Source organism: Misgurnus anguillicaudatus, chromosome 7 (assembly GCF_027580225.2).
Source record: "Misgurnus anguillicaudatus chromosome 7, ASM2758022v2, whole genome shotgun sequence".
In the NCBI taxonomy this organism is placed as follows: Eukaryota; Metazoa; Chordata; class Actinopteri; order Cypriniformes; family Cobitidae; genus Misgurnus; species Misgurnus anguillicaudatus.
Window position 1 is genome coordinate 21,923,435 of NC_073343.2, and position 21,279 is coordinate 21,944,713.

Consider the following 21,279-nt stretch of genomic DNA (forward strand, 5'->3'; position numbering starts at 1 on the left):
AACTTTCTCTTAATGGTAACTTAATGGTAAGTTCCTAACTAATTTGTGAAATACATAACTTACTGTAAAGTTAATTAACAATGACTCCTAAAGTTAACTTTTTCAATATAAGTTCAATATGTTAACCCCCAGCCCCTAAAACTGCTATTAATGCAAGCTAAGCCATCAAAATCTAATCATTTACATGAGAGGCACTCAGGCGAAGGAAAAATGTCGGCTGTTGCTTGTTCTCTCGACAGCATAAAGCTTCTGTCATGCTAACACATTGACCCCAAGGGATCTTATAACTTTCCATTATTTTGATCAAAGTCAACGAAAATCGAGCAGGACCAAAACATTTTACAGCTGATCGCTGTCAAAAGAGTTCAGCAACGACGTCCCAAATATAACAGCAGCAATGACAGTGTTCTTAATATGACAAAATAAGTGTTTTGATTAATGCCATTAATGTTTATTTTTTTATCAGTGTATCCCACTAGTCAACTTAATGAATATAACATGGCAAAGATAAATGCACATTTATATATTGATTCAATAGATTTATAGCATTTAAAAAAACATGGATTTATTGCATTTTGCAGAAAAATAATTAGTTTTTATAATAAATCTTTGAAAATCAAATTATTGATTTGAATTTTTAATGTTATTATAACCTAAAGATGTCCTATTTTGAAAGTTTGTAACAGAAAATAGTAGTTTTCATCTTGTCACTTTCTTGGTATAGAAAACACGTTTTTACCGAAATTAGTCAAATTGGATTTATTGCGTTTTGGAACCAAACTCTTCATATACAGTACTAGTCAAAAGTTTGGACAGGCTTTCCATTTGTGTCCAAACTTTTGACTGGAACTGTATAAGAATACACTATTGTAGTATAAAATGCTGTATGTGTACTGTCCTATAATATACACACAAAGAATATCAGCAAATATATCGTAATATTCTTATCTGTATCGGCATCTGCCCCCCAAAAATCCATATTGGTCGGGTTCTATTCATTTATCATACTAATCTTTTCTTATATACGTGATAAACGCCATTTTTGAAAAAATGAGTTACTGCCAAAATCAGTTTTATATCAGGTCAGTAGTTAAAAGTAAATTCTTAATTTTACGCACAATCCAATATCCGCCGTGTTATTCTGTCATCTTTACTCCCTTTTTTCCCAAAATGCGATAAACGCCACTCCTCCTTTTTTACAGAACGCAATAAATCCATTCCTGAAATTACAGCCCACCAGTCACGCAATGTAAACAAACAATGGCGGCGCGCTGAGTACACAGAGTCCTAGTTTTCCTACTTGGTACTTCGTGATCAACAAACAAAACAAAATAATACTTTCATTGCATTGCTAAACCTGGGATGGTTTTCTGTGACGGGAAAGAAACGTAAGCCATCAACATCTAATAATTTCCGCGAGAGGCACTCGGTTACTTGTTCTCCCGACAGCATCAAGCTTCTAATGCTAAAACATTGACCCCAGGGGATCTTATGAAAACTTTACATTATTTTATTCAAATTCAACGAAAATCGAACAGGACCAAAACATTTTACAGCTGATCGCTGTGAAAATGTAAGGAGACGACGTCAAGTATAACCGCAGCAATGACAGTGTTCTAAATATAACAAAGTAAGTGTTTTGGTTAATGCCATTAATGTTTATTTTTTAATCATTGTATACCACTAGTCAACTAAATAAATATAAAATGGTAAAGATGAATGCACATTTATACATTGATTTAATAGATTTATAGCATTTAGAAATAAAAAACTGTCATGGATTTATTGCATTTTGTGGAAAAAATAATTCGTTTTTATAATAAATCTTTGGTTATGGATTTGAATTTATGTTTTTATAACCTAAAGATGCTATGTGAAACTTTGTAACAGAAAATAGTGGTTTTCATCTTGTCACTTTCTTGATATAGAAAACACGTTTTTACCAAAATTTGTCAAAATGGATTTAATGCGTTTTGGAACCAAACTCTTCATATATATATATATATATATATATATATATATATATATATATATATATATATATATATATATATATATATATATATATATATATATATATATATATTTTTTTTTTTTATATATATGCCATTTGCATTGTGTTTGCAGATGCTGTAAATTTACTGTGATATGAGGTGATTTCGTTTGTGTCAAGAACATTGCACAGATGCTCTTCAGGTCTGGAATGACTTGAAGAGCAATGCTTGCTTTCGGAAAACAGAATAAATCATTACTGTTACGTCTGCCTTGATTGTTTACTAAACAATCCAAACAATCCAATGGGGTGAATTAATTTTCCAGGCGCAGATAAAGATATTTCACATTTATTTTGTTCTAAGATTGAAGAACCGTATTGAAGAGACTTTCAAATAGGCAAACAAGCAGGTGCTTTAATGAGAGCCGAATCCATTATGTTTGTGCTGCTCAAATCAATAAGTAATCTGAAAGAGAGAGAGAGAGATAGAGAGAGCAAGCTCAGACAGTCTGGGTCGGATGCCAGCTTGTTCACTGAAATTTGAATAAGCAGAAAGCTCCTGCGCCTGAAGAGGGGTTATTTTAGGAAGCTGCATTTTTCACAGACTCAAACAGATTGATCGAACGGTTCGTAAGAAAAAAGGGTAAAATGTGTTGTGGTAGGCATAATGTGTGGGCACTTTTAAGACATCCCATATAACTGTGAGCTCAGTTACTGACAAATGGGTTAGTACACCGTTCAACAGCTTTATAGTTACGGTATGAAGCATACAGCATCTCATAAAGAAATGAGTACTGTTACAGCGAGAGGCTTGTCGCATGGAGAGGCAGTATTATATTTCATACAGTCTTAACAGCATTCAGTCTGGTTTATTGCATATAAAACAGACACTTTAGGCAGTACAAGAAATTGCAACCATTTATTGACATTTTAATGCCTATAATATTGTCATTCTGCTCACAAAGTGCGCAGGGACTCTGTGGGTTAGAGTTGTAATCACAGGCAATAACCTCTTTCACACAATATTAGGAGCCTGTATTACTTTTGTAATATGCATTGTGTCTAAATGAAACGTAGGGTTTGTTTTTATCTGTTTGATGGGTGAAAAGTAGGGCTGCGCTATTTTTGGAAAAATTGGTATTGCGGTTATTTTGTCTTTTTTGTAGTATATATTGCAATATGAAAAATAGCATGATTAATAAAAAAAAAGGTTTCTATAAGTTTCAACTGTTTCAACAAGACTTGCTTCTCTCAAAAAGCAACTTCGTAATAGTTGCACTCAACCTTTCGTCATGTGCACACAGAGCCTGCATGTCCACAATGTTCAGCAAAAACTCAACATTTTTTATAATTATAGTTTATTAAATAAATGTATGCATATTGTAGACTGATATGTTTGCTGTTCTACACTAGTCAACATTTAAAGTGAATCAAAACCTTTCATAAAAGTTGTCTTAAAACAAATACCCGTTTTTGTTTCAGGGCAACTATGATTGTAACTTTTTTTGATCCACTTCATATGTTGACTAGTGGTGTGACGGATCACAGTTGAACCCACAGTGTGGCTCGCATGCGAATTAAGTTTATCATTTGCACGTGTTTCAAAGGCTTGCAAATGTTAACATTTAAGTATTTTTAAACAATTTAACCGCAAAAAGGCGCTAAAGTGAGCAGCATTCTGTACCCAGATGCACATGCAGTTGAATGTGTCCAGTCCAGCTCCAGTCAGAGGTGATCATCCCTATCCCTTCAAAGAGCACAACTCTTGATATGTAGACTATAGAGAGAGTTGCGCTACTGTGTCTCATACTACATTTTAGGGGTGTAACGGTACGTGTATTCGAACCGGACCGTTTCGGTTCAGGGCTTTCGGCACGGCCGAATGCATTTTGTGTGCGCCTGTGCGGAACATAATACGTGCGTTTCCGCACGAACATATTAAGTGGCGGAAGTCTCCGCGTTCAGCGCAAGTCTTCTGTCAAACATATAACATAATTCGGCTCGCAGAAAGATTATTATTTACTTAGTTGTATATCCGTTTGATTATTGATGTAAACGTTTACGTGTTGTATCTAAAAGCGCATGTAAAACGCGTGTCAACGCGCTGCTTTGTTCTTTCAAAAGTGCGTGAGAGGATGCACGTCTTTCGTTGCTACGCATTCATGAGACGCGCTTTCTGTGACAGCGAGAATAAAGAATGCGTGATCAGATTTTTCATCTGCACCTCACGTCAATCATATCATTGTCACAATGCGATCAGCTGGTCGGGACAGAGAAGAGCTGTAACCCGGGCTTACTCAGCTGTTACTCAGCTGTGGAGCGGTTCGTAAGTAAAGTCACAGCTTACATTGATGACACAAGCAAAGATTAGGAGAAACGTGCAAAAGATCAAAGATGGCTATGTATGCAGCTCACTAATCTCAAAATGAGTGTATAATAAGTATATCATCATGTTGCTTGCTATGCAGTTACACATAGAGCAGTAATATTATTTTTATACAGAGATGGTACATAGCCAATTCAATACTGTGAGTTAAACAATCCAAAATAAATCAAAACAGAACATTTTTGGTGGCAAAAATGTAGGCTAATAGTTCATAAATGTATTCAGGAATTGAATTTGTTAGTTCAAGGTTTTAGTAGAAAAAGTTTAAGAGAAGAATTTTATTTATTATTTTTTCATTTTATATATATTTTATATGTTATATTTTAATAAAAAACTGTTTAAAAAAGTGTAAACAAGTTGAAAAAAAAAGTTTATAGTAATAAACAACCTGCAGTTTAATGTTTGCATTTCTCCCTTACTGTACCGAAAATGAACCGAACCGTGGCTCCAAAACCGGGGTTAGCACCGAACCGTGATTATTGCGTACCGTTACACACCTACTACATTTATATATTAAAATACATTTGGAGAATAGAGAAATCATAAACAACATAAAGATTTTATGTGGAGCGACTTTTTATGCTGCGGCGTTCGGAATTTGCGTTTAGTGCACTTAAAAGTGCATACATGGAGAGACGCGTTTCAAAAAACAAGCGAACATAAAATCTTTCTGTTCTTGACAGAGCACGTACAAACTTAATGATCTCCATGGTATTCTTTTTGTAATAATATGTCTTAAGTTTATGTATAGTTTAGGCAGAAACCAGGTCTTTGCTTATCTCTAAGAGACAGTAACCTCAATTAACCTACTGAAGTCTGTGTCATTAATGTTAATCAAACAACCCAAGACAGAGAGAAAATCACTTCTGTAGCTCTAAAAAATTATAATTATATTTAGTTTATACAATAAAGAGTGTTATTATTTGTTTGATTCGATTTCTGTATCGAATGCTAAGTTGCATTTAACTCTTTCACCGCCAGCGTTTTTAATAAAAGTTGCCAGCCAGCACCAGTGTTTTTCATAATTTTCACAAAAGTTTAATGCCTTCCAGAAAATGTTCTTCTTTAAATATATAAACATACAATATGTCAAATGAAAGAACAGACCCTCTGCTTTAAAAAAAAAAAAAAGTTTCATCCTACCTTCAGTAGTTCTTTTGTAATCAGCTTTTGAATATGGGTAGTTTTCTGCAAAAACAACACATTTTGAGCAAAAAGCAGAGATACTTCCATTTTTGTGACAGACTTTTCATAGAGATCCCATTCAGAGCGATCTTTAAAACAGACACAGACATGCAGCTGCTTGCCATAGGGCAATACTTCCGGGTTTAAAAAGTTGAGGAAGGGCGCCACCTGTTGGATAATAGCGGTATTGCGGAAGGACGGAAATACTCGTAATTGGCAGGGAAGTGTTTTCTCTTGATTGACGAGATATCTCGTCAATGGCGGCGAAAGAGTTAAGCATATATGCAGACGTGCGCGTCGGGAATGTGCCACCACAAAATGCAAGTCTGGAAGAAAATTGGTATGGTGTTCCTGATTCTGAACCTGGATGTTTTTCATCACTAAAAGGGAGTTTGGGAACTTATAGCAGAGCACAGATGACAACATGTTTTCTTGAGGGTAAAGCTAATCTTTTACATTATAGCGATGACGCTGGTAGTGAAGATTTTCTCAGACCAATCAGTGATCTACAGTGTTTTCGCCTCACGTTTTGGTATCGGCTTGGCTCGCTTGGAACCCTGACTGAGGTGATACTACAAAAAGTATCAGGTACTACGTACTGCAACCAGTGGAAAGCCCCCAAACGTAAGCTAACCTGACCCAAATCAAACCAAACCGTGGGGTACTATGCAATGGAAAAGTGCCAATAATGCGCAACTTTGTTCTTTTTTATTAATGCTTGTAATTTCTTTATTCTGTTATTCGATTTTTCCCACCCCTTTTTTTGCTGATTTGAAAAATTATCTGATCCGTGCCTCAAAAAACGCAATGTGATTCGAACTGTGAGTTTTGTGATCCGTCACACCTCTATACAGTATACATTGCACATTCTAAATGTTACTATTGTGGATGCCCACATTGCTATATCGATACCAAAACAGCCCTAGTGAAAAATGGGTGTTCTTTATTACAAAGGAACCTGAGCCAAATTCAGTTTGCTAAATCAATTCCTAAATAGCTATTTGTCTGTTTGCTAACATTACATTTGCATTTAAGCATTTGGCAGAAACTTCTTTCTAAAACAATTTTTCAGTGCTCTGTGTTTTTTAAAAATGCCAGCAGCTAGCGGGGTTTTTTTCGCGCTAAAAGCCAGCACTTTGCGTTTTTCCTGTGCCTAAGCGCAGAGAGTTGAAAAATATTCCACTTTGGGTAAAAATCTCAGCTCGTCAATGTCAGCTCTCACACGGCTGTCCAATCACAGTGGATGGGCGGGACAAATACCACAACAAACAACCGGCGCATCATACAACAACTGATACACAAAGCAGAAGTATCACAGCAACCAAAGCGCTCAGCTGAAGAAAGCTGACAGTCGGCTGAAGAAACGGCTGCCATTTGGCGTCCTCCAGACGTTTTCAGCCGCGTTTAAAAGCTTTGATGTGCAAAACCCCTTACAGTTGAGGTGCAGGAACACTATCTTATAGTTTCTAGAAGATTTCAGCTGGATATCTGTTGTAATGTATAATGTATAAGTTAATACATTTTGATAAAAGGCATTGAATTGGACTGTGGCTGCAATTTTGCTTTCAGGTGCAATTTTGTTCACTTGCAAGCCTAGCGCAGTCATGCAAGAATGCTATTTTGCTACCCTGCTGAATTCACTGTTCTGGTTCATTTTATTTGTTTATTATGTGTGACACTAAGATGACACGCTGCTCCCCTGGTCCATCTTCGGTTTCTCCAAAGTCTGTTAACATCATTTACATCACCTTTAAAAGCAAATAAAGGTCTGCCTGTATTTGAAATTAAATAATAGGGCCCTGTATAAACTTTCTATTTTAAGTATACAATGCTTTATTTGACAGTATGCTATTATCACATGAATAGTCCTTTGTATTTTTATATAATTTACGTTTTTCTCAGTATGTGTGTTCTCTTGGAAATCAATTTCACGACCTTGAGATTTATTGCAATGTTGAGCAACAGAAACTAGTAGGTATTATGGCACTCTGAACATATTCGATGTATCTCAGGCATCACAGCATGTTCAACCGTGAGGAGCTGATCCACCCGTGTGTGTTCACATCAGGAGAGATATTGATGGATAAGGTCATCAGATTAAAGCAGCGAGCGAAACACATGCTGCACTGTCTCACTCTATGTGGACTGTTTTTCTTTAGTTGCCCAGACTCTGATAGCTGTTCATATACTGTAGCATATACATGGACATCCATGCGTGTATATCCAGACACCCCGCACAGCCCCGCTGAAAGTTCTGTCATGTTGCGCATAGACAGCAGAGTTTGTTTAATGCTGCTGTGATTAATAATTGATCAAGTGTGCCGGAGCTTCAGAGGATTTTAATGGGTTTACCTGTGAGAGATTGTGATGCTTTGTGCAAATGGATTAACCTGACAAGACAACTTTTACCATCAACAAACAGCAGCTTCCTGCTGAATATTATAAAATTCCACCCTGTAGTGGAATTGCTTCTGAAAAATGATTGTGTTATGTATTTCTACTTTTTTTCTATAAATAACAATGCAGGTGGTTCATTGCACATCAGTATAATAAGTGCATAAGATTTAAGATTTCCAATTTGTTATTAGGCATGCTTGCTAAAGCATGCTTTACTATAACTATTGCACACACTTGGGGTTAACACTTAGCTTAATTTTTAACCTTAAGTACCAAAGATTTCTGCTGCAAACATAAACATCAACTTCAATGGTGCTGCATAAAGCTGCATGCACACTGCCAGCGACTAGCAATGGCGGAGCGACAGGATCTCGTTCCGTTCGGTGAAAGCTTGGCGACTTCGGCAACATAAGCGAAAGAAACAGATGGCAACAGGAAGTGGACTTGTCCAGCTATGTGACAAAGTTGAGAAAAGTTCAACTTAATGCAAATGCCGTGAGACTTTCAGGGGCAACTACCAATGAGAGTAAAGGTACATTCACATTATAAGCAACTTTGTCGCTGTGTGTCACTCGTCTCTTTCAAAAGAGGTGTTTCTAAATCTGGTTTTCATAAACAAATGAGTACCGTCCACTCCAGTAACTGACGAGAGACAGATGACGTGAACTCTACTTATAAGTCGCTTCTGAAAGTCGCTCATAATTTGCATAAAGTTAAACATTTCTTAACTTTTTCGTGCGACTGGACACGCCCCATTCAGTCGCCAACAGTCACTGTCACTTGTGTCGCCTGAAGTCGCTCTGCTACTGCTAGTCGCTGCTAGTCTGAATGCAGCTTAACGCTGTGGGATTCATGTCATCCATCTTTCATCAGTTACAGAGAGGACAGTTACTTATTTGTTTATAGTTATTACTAGGGCAACCAAAATTAGGAACGCCTCCTAATGCCCTCATTGAAAGAGACAGGCGATGCACTACGGTGTGAATACAGCATGAGATGTTACTGACCCGAGCCGTAGTCTCATTGTAGACCAAAATATTACAATGACTTTGAAATCAAGGTTTCATCTTTTTGAAAATGTTCCTGTTTGTCACACCCCACTTGTAATGTTCCTATTTCCCACCAGTGGGGCCCGCCCCACACTTTGAGAAACGCTGACTTAAATATTGCTTCCTAAAACTGCGTGCACATTGTCAGCGACTAGCAATGATGGAGTCACAGGATCTTGTTCCTTTCAGTGAAAGCTTGGTGACAGTAAAAATGGCAACAGTAAGTGGGCATGTCCAGCTATGTGACAAAGTTAAGAAATGTTCAATTATATGCAAAGCCGTGCAACTTTCAGGGGCAACTACCAATGAGAGGAAAGCTGTGGACTTTGTCACCCATCTTTCATCAGTTACAGAGAGGACGGTTACTCGTTTATAGTTATTACTAGGACAACCAGAATTAGGAACGCCTCCTAATGACCTCAATGAAAGAGACGGGCGATGCACTGCAGTGTGAACACAGCATAAGATGTTACTGACTAGAGCCATATTCACACTATAGACCAAAATATTACAATGACTTGGAAATCAGGGTTTCACCTTTCAGGCCCCATTAAAATTTTCTCCCCTTTGTCACGACCGACATGTAATGTTCCTATTCCACGCCAGTGGGGCCCACCCCACACTTTGACAAAAGCTGACTTAACTGTTGCTGCCTAATGCTGTGTGCACACTGCCAGCGATTAGCAATGGCGGAGCAATGTGATCTTCGCTTGTTTCAGTGAAAGCTCTGCGACTTTGGCAACATGAGCAACAGTAACAGTTGGCAACAGGAAGTGGGCGTGTCTAGTTGATTGACAAAGTTGAGAAAAGTTAAACTTTATGCAAATGCCGTGCGACTTTCAGGGGCAACTACCAACAAGTGGAAAGCTGTGGAGTTCATGTCATCCATCTTTCATCAGTTACAGAGAGGACTGTTACTCATTTGTTTATAGTTATTACAAGGACAACCAGAATTAGGAACGCCTCCTAATGACCACTGTGCATCGCCCGTGTATTTCAATGATTCACGCAGCATAAGAAGTTACTTACCCGAACCATATTCATACTATAGACCAAATTATTACAGAGACTTGGAAATCAGGGTTTCACCTTTCAGGCCTCGTTCCAATTTTTTCCCGTTTGTCACACCCCACTTGAAATGCTCCTATTCCCCACCAGTGGGGCCCGCCCCAGACTTTGAGAAATGCTGACTTAAAAGTTGCTGCCTAAAGCTGCGTGCATGCTGCCAGTGACTAGCAATGGCAGGGCGACATGATCTCGCTCATTTCAGTGAAAGCTCTGCGACTTCAGAACATGAGTAACAGTAACAGTTGGCAAACGGAAGTGGACATGAGAGGAAAGCTGTGGACTTCATGCCATCCATCTTTCATCAGTTAAGGTACATTCACATTATAGGCGACTTTGTCGCTGTGTGTCGCTCGTCTCTTTCAAAAGAGGCGTTTCTAAATTTGGTTGTCATAAATAAATGAGTACCGTCCACTCCAGTAACTGATGAGAGGTGGATGACGTGAACTTCACTGCTTCGTTCTCATTGGTAGTTGCTCATAATTTGCATGAAGTTAAACATTTGTCAACTTTGTCGCGCGACTGGACACACCCATCCGGCCACCGACGGTCACTGTCGCTCGTGTCGCTGAATGCCGCAGATCTTCCATTGAAATCAATGAGAATCAATCAATCTCATTGTCTATATATATAACCTCATTGAAAGAGATGGGCGATGCACAGCGGAGTCAATGCAGCATAAGAAGTTACTGACCCGAGCAGGGACTTGTAAATCAGGGTTTCACCTTTTCAGGCCACATTCAGATCGCAGTAGCTAGAAGCTATGCTAGAAGCACATTTATCCCACAAAATACTTTTGACATGGTTGTTTTTTACTTCAGACCATATCATAGTGGACATAATTTGACAAGACATTTATAGTTTAGTTCTGGGATTGGATGCCCTTCTACTGTAAATGATGACCTTTAGCTTTAAACTGATGTTTCATTTCTCTTTCATTCTCAGTGTATTCAATAGCACAAAAGCAATTCAGTCTTCTTGAAAGCGTGTCTTAGCATATTAGCGTTATGTTATTGCCTGTGTGTGTGCTATTGTCTGTGTACACACATGCGTCATACATGTGTTCTCTCAGGAGATAACCTTGAGCATGTCCTCTCCTCCCGCTCGTATGTTGTGGGCGGTGGGAAAGGAAATGTGATCGGAGCAACAATGACTCTTCTGTTTGATAGATAAAACCTGTTGGGATTCTTAGCATCAACCCTTCAGATAATGATGTAAATGATGATGGTGCTCCTGATGATAAAAATATCACTATCGCAGTCTTTAATGATGGATCACTTCTCACTGAAAGCGCTATTAGTGCCATGAGTTCAGTTGAGCTTTTCAGGTTGAGAAATGAGTTGGTTGGTTTTTTGATGCCCTGGCAAGCATCAGTAATGAAAGAATCAGCTCTGTATAAAAGTAAGCATCACAAGCACTATTACTCATATTCTGTCTTAGAGATTTACTGTAAATAAACCAAGAGTGTTAAACTATTCCTGTTGTTCAGTTGGCACAAAGTTTGTTGTGGATTGAAATAAAAAAAAGCTTGAATGCACTGTACATCATTTTGGATAACAACACACGTTAAATGTGTAAATGAAAATGTTTTGACGCATAACTTGTGCCGAAGCCAGATGAAATGCGTTGCCGGAGATTCCTACAAAGGTTTCCACACGTCCTACCCTTAAATTTTTTTTATATATTGTTATCATTGCATAAAGTGACTTGATATTTATCACCAAGTACTATCAAGCAAGCACCACTTACATCTGCACCAGTAGACCAAAGAGACCGTGTTGCCTTTAAAAGGAAACATCATCGTTTTTCACTATTTTACTATGTTCTTACCTCAAATTAGATAAATTAATACATACCTATCTTTTTTCAATGCCGTGCACTTTATCTTTGTACTGCGCTTCGTGAATATGTTAGCGTTTAGCCTAGCCCCATTCATTTCTATGGCTCCAAACAAAAGTTTTATTTTGTGCCACCATACTTACTCGTGTAACTACTCATGTAACAGTCTTTAAATAGGGAAAACATGGAAATGTTTGGCGGCTTCTAAATTCATCCCTGTTTGGAGCCATTGGAATGAATGGGGCTAGGCTAAATGCTAACACATTCAAGATGTGCTATACAAAGATTAAGTGCACGCATTGAAAAAAGACAGGCATGTATCAATTTGTCTAAGTTGAGGTAAGAACATAGTAAAATAGTGAAAAACTGTGGTGTTTTCCTTTAACTCTAAAGGTCAATCTTACCCCCAAGCCACTTTTCTTTAGTTAAAAAACATGGTTCCCTTCTTCACAGTGGAATAAGATTTTGTGACTTTTCCAGATTATCTGTCAAGATTCATATAAAAAAACTAGGCTTGATTCAGTCCTTCTAAAGAGGTGTAAAAATACCAAAAGATGCCATTTGGGAGTAAAATTACCCCAATTGAAATGAATGGGAAATGCAAAAAATATTTTTTTTCTTGTTATTCATCAAATAAAATCAATGCATCCAGAATAAATCTGAAAAGTTTGACACAGAAAGGTAGGCCTGGCACTAGAGCACAAATGCAATATAGAAAAGACATGCTCAATCACACACAAACACACACACAAAGGTATGACTGACAAAGAGAGCATTTTTTACAGAATTTTGGCAAAAAACAGCCACAGATGCAAAACAAAGATGTAAAATGCTCACACAGGTGTGTGCTTGCCCACACATAAACGCACACAAACAAACACAGACTCACACACGCACAAAGACACAGTAAAACTTACACACACACACACAAAAACAAAGTCACAAACACGCACACACACACGGACAGACAGACAGACAGACTAACACACACACAAACCCACACCAGAGATGGGGACTCGAGTTTGAGACTCGGACTCGAGTGCGACTTAAGTCGCACACACAGTGACTTCAGACTCGACTTGAGACTGGTCCTCAAAGACTTCAGACTCGACTCGAACCGCGCGACTCGTGAACAATGTTTATTTTTAGGAAACGTCTGATGAGCTCGCTGTCATACCCCTCCCTCCGTTACCAACAACCTGCCCACGACGTAACACATCTGCTCCGTGCGCGCGGCCGCGAACATACATGTGGACTGCACCAGCCGCTGCTGTGCCATTCATCTGAAGCTTTGGGTAGTTCTGTGACGGATCCGCGGTTCGGCTCGCATGTGATTCGCGGATTAATATGCAATTTAAATAGGCTTTAAATGGTTAAACAATTTTACCGCAAAAAGTCGCTCAAGTTGCTTAAGTGTGTCCGGTCCAGCTCCAGTCAGGTCCAGAGTTGCGCTACTTTGTGTCATACTGTAGTGTAGTCCATTAACATACATTTGCTGAATAGAGCAATGAAAAACAACGTAACGTTTTTATGTGAAGCAACTGCTACATCTTATTCCTGAAGCGCTGTTTGGAATTCGCCCTCTGCCTGTGTTTGAGCACGCGTTTAAGTGCCCTCAGTAGTGCACATACAGGGAGAAGTGTTTCAAAAGTTAAGCCAACATAAAATCTTTCTTTTCTTGACAGGGCACATACACACAAAATGATCTCACAGTATTCTTTTTCTAATAAAAACATTTGTTTATGTCTTATGAATCCAGTCAGAAACCAATCTGGGCTTATTTGTTCTTAAAGAGACAGTAACCTCAATTAACCTACTTAAGTCTGTGTCAACTATGTTAATCAAACAACCCAAGACAAGAAAATCACTTCTATTGCTCTAAAAATAATAATAATAATAATATTTAATTTGTACAATAAAGACAGTGTTATTATCCATTTAATTTAATTTCTGTACCTAATGCTAATTTTAGACCTTACTTAATGTGCAACTTTGTTCTTTTTTATAAATGTTTATGATTTCTTTATTTGTTATTAGAGTTTTATTTGTTACAACGAGACTTGACTTGGACTCGAGCTCAAAGACTTCAAACTTAACTCGGACTCGAGCTCAGAGACTTGTGAGCATCTTTGACCCACACACACACACACACACACACACACACACACACACACACAGACAAACAGCCTTACATTTAGTCAAATTTCTGTGGCATTTTGTAAAAACAGACATTTCAAAATACATCAACAACTACAAAAAAACTATACTATTTGAAATATGAAATTTTTATTTTTAATGACCTTTCTAATTTTGATATAAACATAAATTCACAAAATGTTTCACAAAAGTATTGATGTTGAGCAGTTGATCACATACAGTAAAATGAATGGGTCTCTATGGGCATTTGCTGGTCAAAATTATTTTTTTCCTAAACTGTAAACACCAAATAGTCAAATTCAACACATAACATCTAGATCAATATTTTACAGGCAAGCTAATGGTGTAGTTGAGGAATTGAGTGGTAAACGGGTACAAAAGTACTTCATATCTCCCAAAACACAGCATTATTGTATAGATGGGAAGTAAACAAAAAATGATTATTATTTATATTATTAAAAATGTATATATTTTTTGTAATCACCCTTTTATTTTCTGGGGTCATTTTTACCCCCAGGGAACTATAACATATACAGGAAAATAGGGGCTTATGAGGGTTAAAGGTGCAGATGACTGTATAGCGTATGACATGATGTTGATTTATGGTGCAACCTTCATTATTACAGCTTTGGCAGTGAGCATCCTGTCCAATCGGGAATTATTTGACCTACAGACCTGTCTGCGCTGACAACAGTGCTGCCATGACAGAATTGAATGACATGTGACCTATCCAGCCATATGTTATTGCAGGGTTTGATGTATAGTGAGTTTACATCAAAACCCAACCCAGGGCTGCTCAGAGTAAACGGTCCCAATAGCAAAGCTTCATGCTGAATGCACCCCATTAAAGCCCTGCTATTTTGAGACTACATTGCAGTACATGCTACCATGCATCAGTGATGTTTCTTCCTATAACATAATTGAGCATCACCTTTACCAGTTTGTTAAATTAATGCAGCCACATGAGCTGGTGACATGTGCGTAGTGTATGTAGAGGGCAGTTTATTTTTCCTGCATTGTAATTAGGTTTGATGTCCCTAGGACGTCATTTGTGTTCAGAGACCCACGCGTTTCAGTGTTTCTTTGGGATCTCATATGGCTTAATCTCATCTGGCTTTATTGACTTTGCCATTAGTTGTTGTTTATTGGATATTTTTGATGGAAACTGACATCCAGGACCAAACAGAATTTTTCTTTCTCAATTTTACCACAGCCATCCATGAGTTTCCTGAGGATGTATTTACCAACAAACAGCGTACGCAAGGAGCTGTAGTGCTGCACATATTTGGGGTAAGAGAAATGTATGTGCACATTGTAGTCAACTTGTTGCTTACACACTCAGATAAAAGGTACAAAAGCTGTCACGGCGAAGGTACCCTTTAACCCCTTCAGACCTAAGTGCATTATTTTGATTGGTTGATCGGCATTTTTGTTGGTTTGAACTATAAAACATGTGATGTCCATTCCAGCAGGGTCTGAAGGGGTTAAAACTGTCTTAATATGTACTATTTAGGTAAAAATACGCACCTTTGAGGTACTACTATGCACCCTTATGTATTAAAGGTAAATGTTGTGCATGGTACAGCTTTTGTATCTTTTCTTCTGGGAGTGTACCAGTTGACCTTATCATTCTGGAAAAATTATGCATGTTTGTTATTTTGTGACATTATTTAGTTAAAGAGTTGTATTTGACACCGCTTTCTTTCTCGGACTTTAACAACTAAGAGAACAGAAATTTACTGAGACATCCATTAGTTACATTACATTAGTCAAATTAGTATGCATCTCTTTCTTTTCTCTCTTTAATGTGTTACGTTTTATCTCTGTCATTTGGGGCTCTATACATGTTTCTGGCTCTTGCTATTGTGTGTGATGACTACTTTGTGATGTCTCTTGAGAAGATCTGTGAGGTAAGGATGAATATACTGTAGCAATATTAAGCTCTTTTAACTTTCTTCAGTTCATATTCATTCTGGATATAAAGAACAAGTGTGTAATGTGATACTAATCTGTTATAATGGATCCTGTGTACGACAAGATGGTCAACTACTCGTATGTTAGTGTGGACGGGTGAGTTTTATTTTAAGGGTAAAACTATAAAGGGGCATACATTTTAAATTTAGTACAGTGACATGTTACAGCACTGCTTACATAATACATTTATTGCCTTGAACAATGCGGTTCAAGGCGATGTCAGGCTTCAAACTGCTGGCTGTGAGCATAATGTTTCTTTTATTACGCATAATCTGTACTTTTTTTGTGAAGACTACATAAAAAGATTATAGTTGTGTGCCTAATTTATGGATTCAATATTTGTCAGGAACCCTTTTAAAGGATTGCACTGACGTATATATTTAAAAAGGAGAATTCACTAAAATATGAATACGCACCCTCAAGTTATTCCAAACCTGTATACATTTTTCAAAATATTGTCCTAAGAACCAAGAAATGTATGCAGGTTTGGAACAACTTAAGGGTGAGTTAATGATGATTTTCAGTAAAATATGCGTTTAAGACATATATTTGTTTAGTGTCTGCTTTTTTACATTTTTAAATAATCATTGAGTGTTGTAGAACAAGAAAAATAAAGTGGGCTACCATACAATATGCCCATATGGCACTCTTTTATGTGTCTTCTAAGTCATTTAGTAGATTTATGTGAGAGAAAAAAGTAAAACTTGGGTCATAAATCAAAGAAATCCCTAGGAACACAAAGATTTCAATGCTCGGAAAAGAAAAATCTAAGTAATAACATAAAATAGTAGTTTGAGAACACGGAACACTTATATAATAAAACATTATTTACACTAACCTCAAAACACAACATTCAAACAACTTGCACTTTAAAAGCCTTACAGCAGTGGAGATTAAAAAATGTCTTCAAAAGTTTTCAAAGGTATAAGCAGTTATTAAAGCTGCAATCCATAGATTTGCTTTCTTATCACCATCTCGGTTTGAACTATAAAATTGTAGTTATTTGCAAAGTTATTCTCTGTAGTAAATTTTTCTGCTACTCTGTGCAGATTAATCTGTGATCACCGCCTTCAAGCATATCTATCATTATACATGTACATGAGTGTTAAAAAAGTTATATCTGAAAAAATTTTCATCTGAACAAGTAAAATATCTGTGTTTGTTCTGACTAAATGCTTCAGCATAAAGTTTCAACATTGATACCTGTTCAAAGAAAAAAGCGACCCATGGACCTGTATTTATTTAATTTTAAAAAGCACTGCTGATATTAACTCTGTGCCGTTCCCTTTTAAACTGGAGACTCCTCAGTTTAAAGGGAAACTTCACCCATTTGCATTAAGCTTTGTACCGTTAGAACCCCAGTCATGTTTTTGAATGGTCGTGCATCATTCCCTCAGTTTCCCCTGAGAGGGGAGAAATACTGATTTCAGTGAGGCACTTCCTTCTTTCAATTATGTAAAAATCGTCATTTTGCGTCATTGAAAGAAGGAAATCCTGTATCTCTATTGAGTGTGAAAGACTACAGACACTCATTCCTCATTTTTCCAAGGTGGGGGCTATGGGTGGGACCCACTCACGCTTCAGACCAATTACAGATCAGTGAGTGGGACTTACGAAAATATATGAACACAGACGGAAAAAAACGATCAGCCGCCATCTTTATGCTAAGCTAAGCTAAACAGAAGTTGTGGAGCGAGCCAGACTTCATGTTACAATAACAGTGGAAGTTAATCAATATGATATAGAAGAGGGTGATTTCGCAAGCGTGATGCTCTAATCCGCTGTTCATTGCACCTTTATAAGCCACAATACAGCAAAGCGCTCAGGCAGATGGAGGAACAGAAGCCCGAGGAGAAGCCGGAGCCTGGGCGTCGGCTGGGTAGAGGAGCCGGGGGAAGACACCGCAACCATCGGCCTCTGCTGCGTAGAGAAGCTTGCCTGTTCTCTCGCTGTGTGGCTTCTTTATAACATTTCTGCATCAGATAAGGATATGGACGTTCGTTTGGTGAAGGTTTTGAGGCAAGAGAGCAACTTTGCGCGCGTTTGGACATGTTTATTTCACATACGGAGTATATGAGCTTGGACAGACTCGCGCTGTGTGCTTTCGGTTTAAGATTTCTGGATCAGATAAGGATATGAACGTTTGTTTTGTGAATGTTTCTGGGCGCGTGCTTATTTAAAAGACGTGTTTCGGTTTACGAGCACAAGCTCCAAGAGCTGAGGCAGCGCGTATGTGGAGATATTATGCAGGGGACGCGTTTGTGTGCATGATGCAGGGATAAACGGACGTCTAACTAAAGTGAGTGCTTCTATTTTCTTTGTTATACTAAGGTGGCATTTATATACACGATAGCATATCTGAGCTGTGTTTTATATGTCTATATTGTGAGAGCAGTGAGGCTGATATTACACAGATGTAATTACAGTAAACAAGAGACAAAAAGAAAATTGGTAAAACTAAATAAACATTTAAAATGCATACCCTTTTTTAACTACTTGAAAAGACATTTGTACTGCGGATCTGAAACCGCACGTTACTGTTTGAATAAGACTTTGCTACACACCAGGCCAGAGTGTTATTGTGTGTACCACAATGTAACATCACGTTTAAAAGTAAGTCATGATTGGTGTCTGTCAGACACAGTGGTGGTGGCTATTTTCTTTGTTTTACTAACGTGGCATTTATGTACACTATCATATCTGAGCCGTGTTCCGATTGATGGGAGTGGCTTGCAGTGCTGTGCATTGTGGTGCATAGTGGGAGTTGTAGTTTTTCATACAAATGTGCTCTAAAGTCACATTTTGTCTTTTCTCGGTCAAATAGGCACACAATTCTACATTTATGTTACATTTTGACTACAAATATGACTCACTTTCCATAAAGATTAATGTTCCTATCGGTGAAATGGCCCTTTAAGTTTTCAGTGTTGATTTCCTAGAAGAATGTTCGCTGACTAAAACTTTACAGATGAAACGTGACAGTGGTTCCCAAACTTTTTCATTCCGTGACACACTTAGACAGGTACAATCTATCTCAGGACTCACCAAAATATTTTTTCTAGAAATATGCAGAAAAAAATACATTTAGTAATGCAAAAATAAATTTGTTCTCTTTTAAAATAGAGTAGCTTATGTTTCCTTATCATTGTATGAATTAAATATAAGTAAGTATAATGCAATCCCAAAATACCTGATATCAAAACCATTGCCATTAATTGTCATTAATAGGACAAAACTGTTTTTGTGTCATTCAATACAACAACCAAGTGACTTGGAGCGCAACTCACCTGATCTCACTGACCAACGAGAAATTTTCCAATCTCTATTATGAAGCCAACACAGTAGTGTCTTAAACCGCAATTCATCGATTGGCCACTAGAGACTGGCTCCAAAAGGGGTATCAATCTCATATAGGATTGCAAAATTCAGGGAATTTATAACTAGAACATATAGGAATTAACGGGAATATATGGGAATTAACAGGAATTATGATACGATTAGCCTATAATAGGAAAATTAATTGTAATTAAAAAAATGTAATAAAAAACTAAATTTTATGCAATTTCAGTGGAATTTCTACCCTGCACGTTCTTTAGTCACATGCACACAGCACATTGCTTACTAAAGGGCCATTTCAATTTTTGCAATTATTCACGTAAAATTCCTAAATTTGTTTCAAACTTCCTTATGCTGTGTGCAAGCTACTGTGCAACAACATTATACCCTTGTAAAGACAAATGGATAACACCACATTTGGTGCATTTGAGCTCGAGGACTTCATCAAGTCAAGTGATGATAAAACTTGGAGAAATATATTTTATCTATGGTATTATAGTTTAACAACCTAATACCAAAATATGTTTATACACCTTGCTAGCTAGCCAGTAAATTCAATATCTAAATGTAAGCAATCACTATTCATTGAGGCTACTGTAGCTATAGTTGCTAGCTCAAGCTGTGATGCTCTTTCTGCTACATTCTGCTAGCCAGTTTTCTGTTATCATACAGAATTACTGTACCACCCAAAAGTTTAGACACATTAATATTTTATATATATAAATTCCCCATAAATTCCCATAAATAACTGTTAAGTTACCAATTTTGAATATTTCCAAAATTCCCCAGATTAAGTTCCCATGGAAAGTTTCTGAAAATTTACCAGAAATTTATAAGAAACTTTACGCCCCTTTGCAACTTTACAGCAGAAATTTTCAGCCTAAAAAAGTAGTTTTGGTCTATGTAGCTAAATTTGCCATTAACGACAACTGTGAAGGGGTGATTTTTTTTAACTTATCCATTTTAGTTATATTAAGTCTCAAAGTTCTGCATAATTAAGGGCATGGCTACTTGACCACAGGTGAACTGCCACTGCTGTCAAGCTAGCCGGGCATGGTTAAACAACCAGCCACTTCAGCTTCACTTATTTACCCATTTTCAGTTATTTGCGAGTGATGTGCGGTGACGTGATGTTGATGGCAGACCACCCCAACTATTGTCTTAAAGGGGCAATAAGTAGGATTTACCCCATCTAGTGATGAAATTTTATTTTGCATTCAAACGAACAGTGCTCTCTAGCACCTCGGTTTTCCAAATACGTGTTGCAACGGTAGCCGTTATGTAATCACTGATCTCCTTGTTCGTTGCAGCTGGTTCACGTGTTCTGAATGAAAACGCGTTGTGGAAACGCATTGGTAGGCTAGTGCTTTTTGTCCGTCTCTGCTATTATTCTTTATCAATACGGCGAAACGACATGGAAGCCTTCTTGGACTTACCCGTTCAATGCAAGTAAAGAGGAGAAATTCTAAGCTTACAAAGAAAAGTCAGATCACTGGCAGAGGTCATCTATGAATAAAGACATTGATTTTGATTAATAAAACACTTTAAATCCTACTTACTGTCTCTTTAAAAAAGCTCTTCTTAAACCTATGGGTGACATCACGGACGTCCATATTTTTTAGTTTTTCTACTTGCGGTACTCAATAATTGATCTTTGTTCATTTTTAACTGAAAACGGATTGCAGCTTTAAAGGGGACATTCCATGAAAATCAGACTTTTTCCATGTTTAAGTGCTATAATCGGGTCCCCAGTGCTTCTACCAACCCAGAAAACATGAAAAATAGCAACCCTGTAACTTTGTTTTGGTAAGGCTCTCTCTGCAAGCATGTGAATAAATAGGTCATGCGGATTTCGCTCCCCGCATGACGTAGCTAAGGGCTCTGATTATAATGATACC

The 21,279-nt window shown here is 37.6% G+C and overlaps 1 protein-coding gene across 2 annotated transcripts in view; it reads left to right on the top strand.

The window, feature by feature from the left end:
* Positions 1-21,279, top strand: part of LOC129417004 (sodium/potassium/calcium exchanger 4) — a 77,476-nt gene that overhangs the window by 27,724 nt on the left and 28,473 nt on the right. For both annotated transcript variants that reach the window (XM_073869581.1, XM_073869582.1), the window contains exons 3-4: positions 15,285-15,354; positions 15,900-15,981. In XM_073869581.1, coding sequence (XP_073725682.1) covers positions 15,285-15,354; positions 15,900-15,981 — 152 coding nt within the window. The remainder of the gene's footprint in view (positions 1-15,284; positions 15,355-15,899; positions 15,982-21,279) is intronic.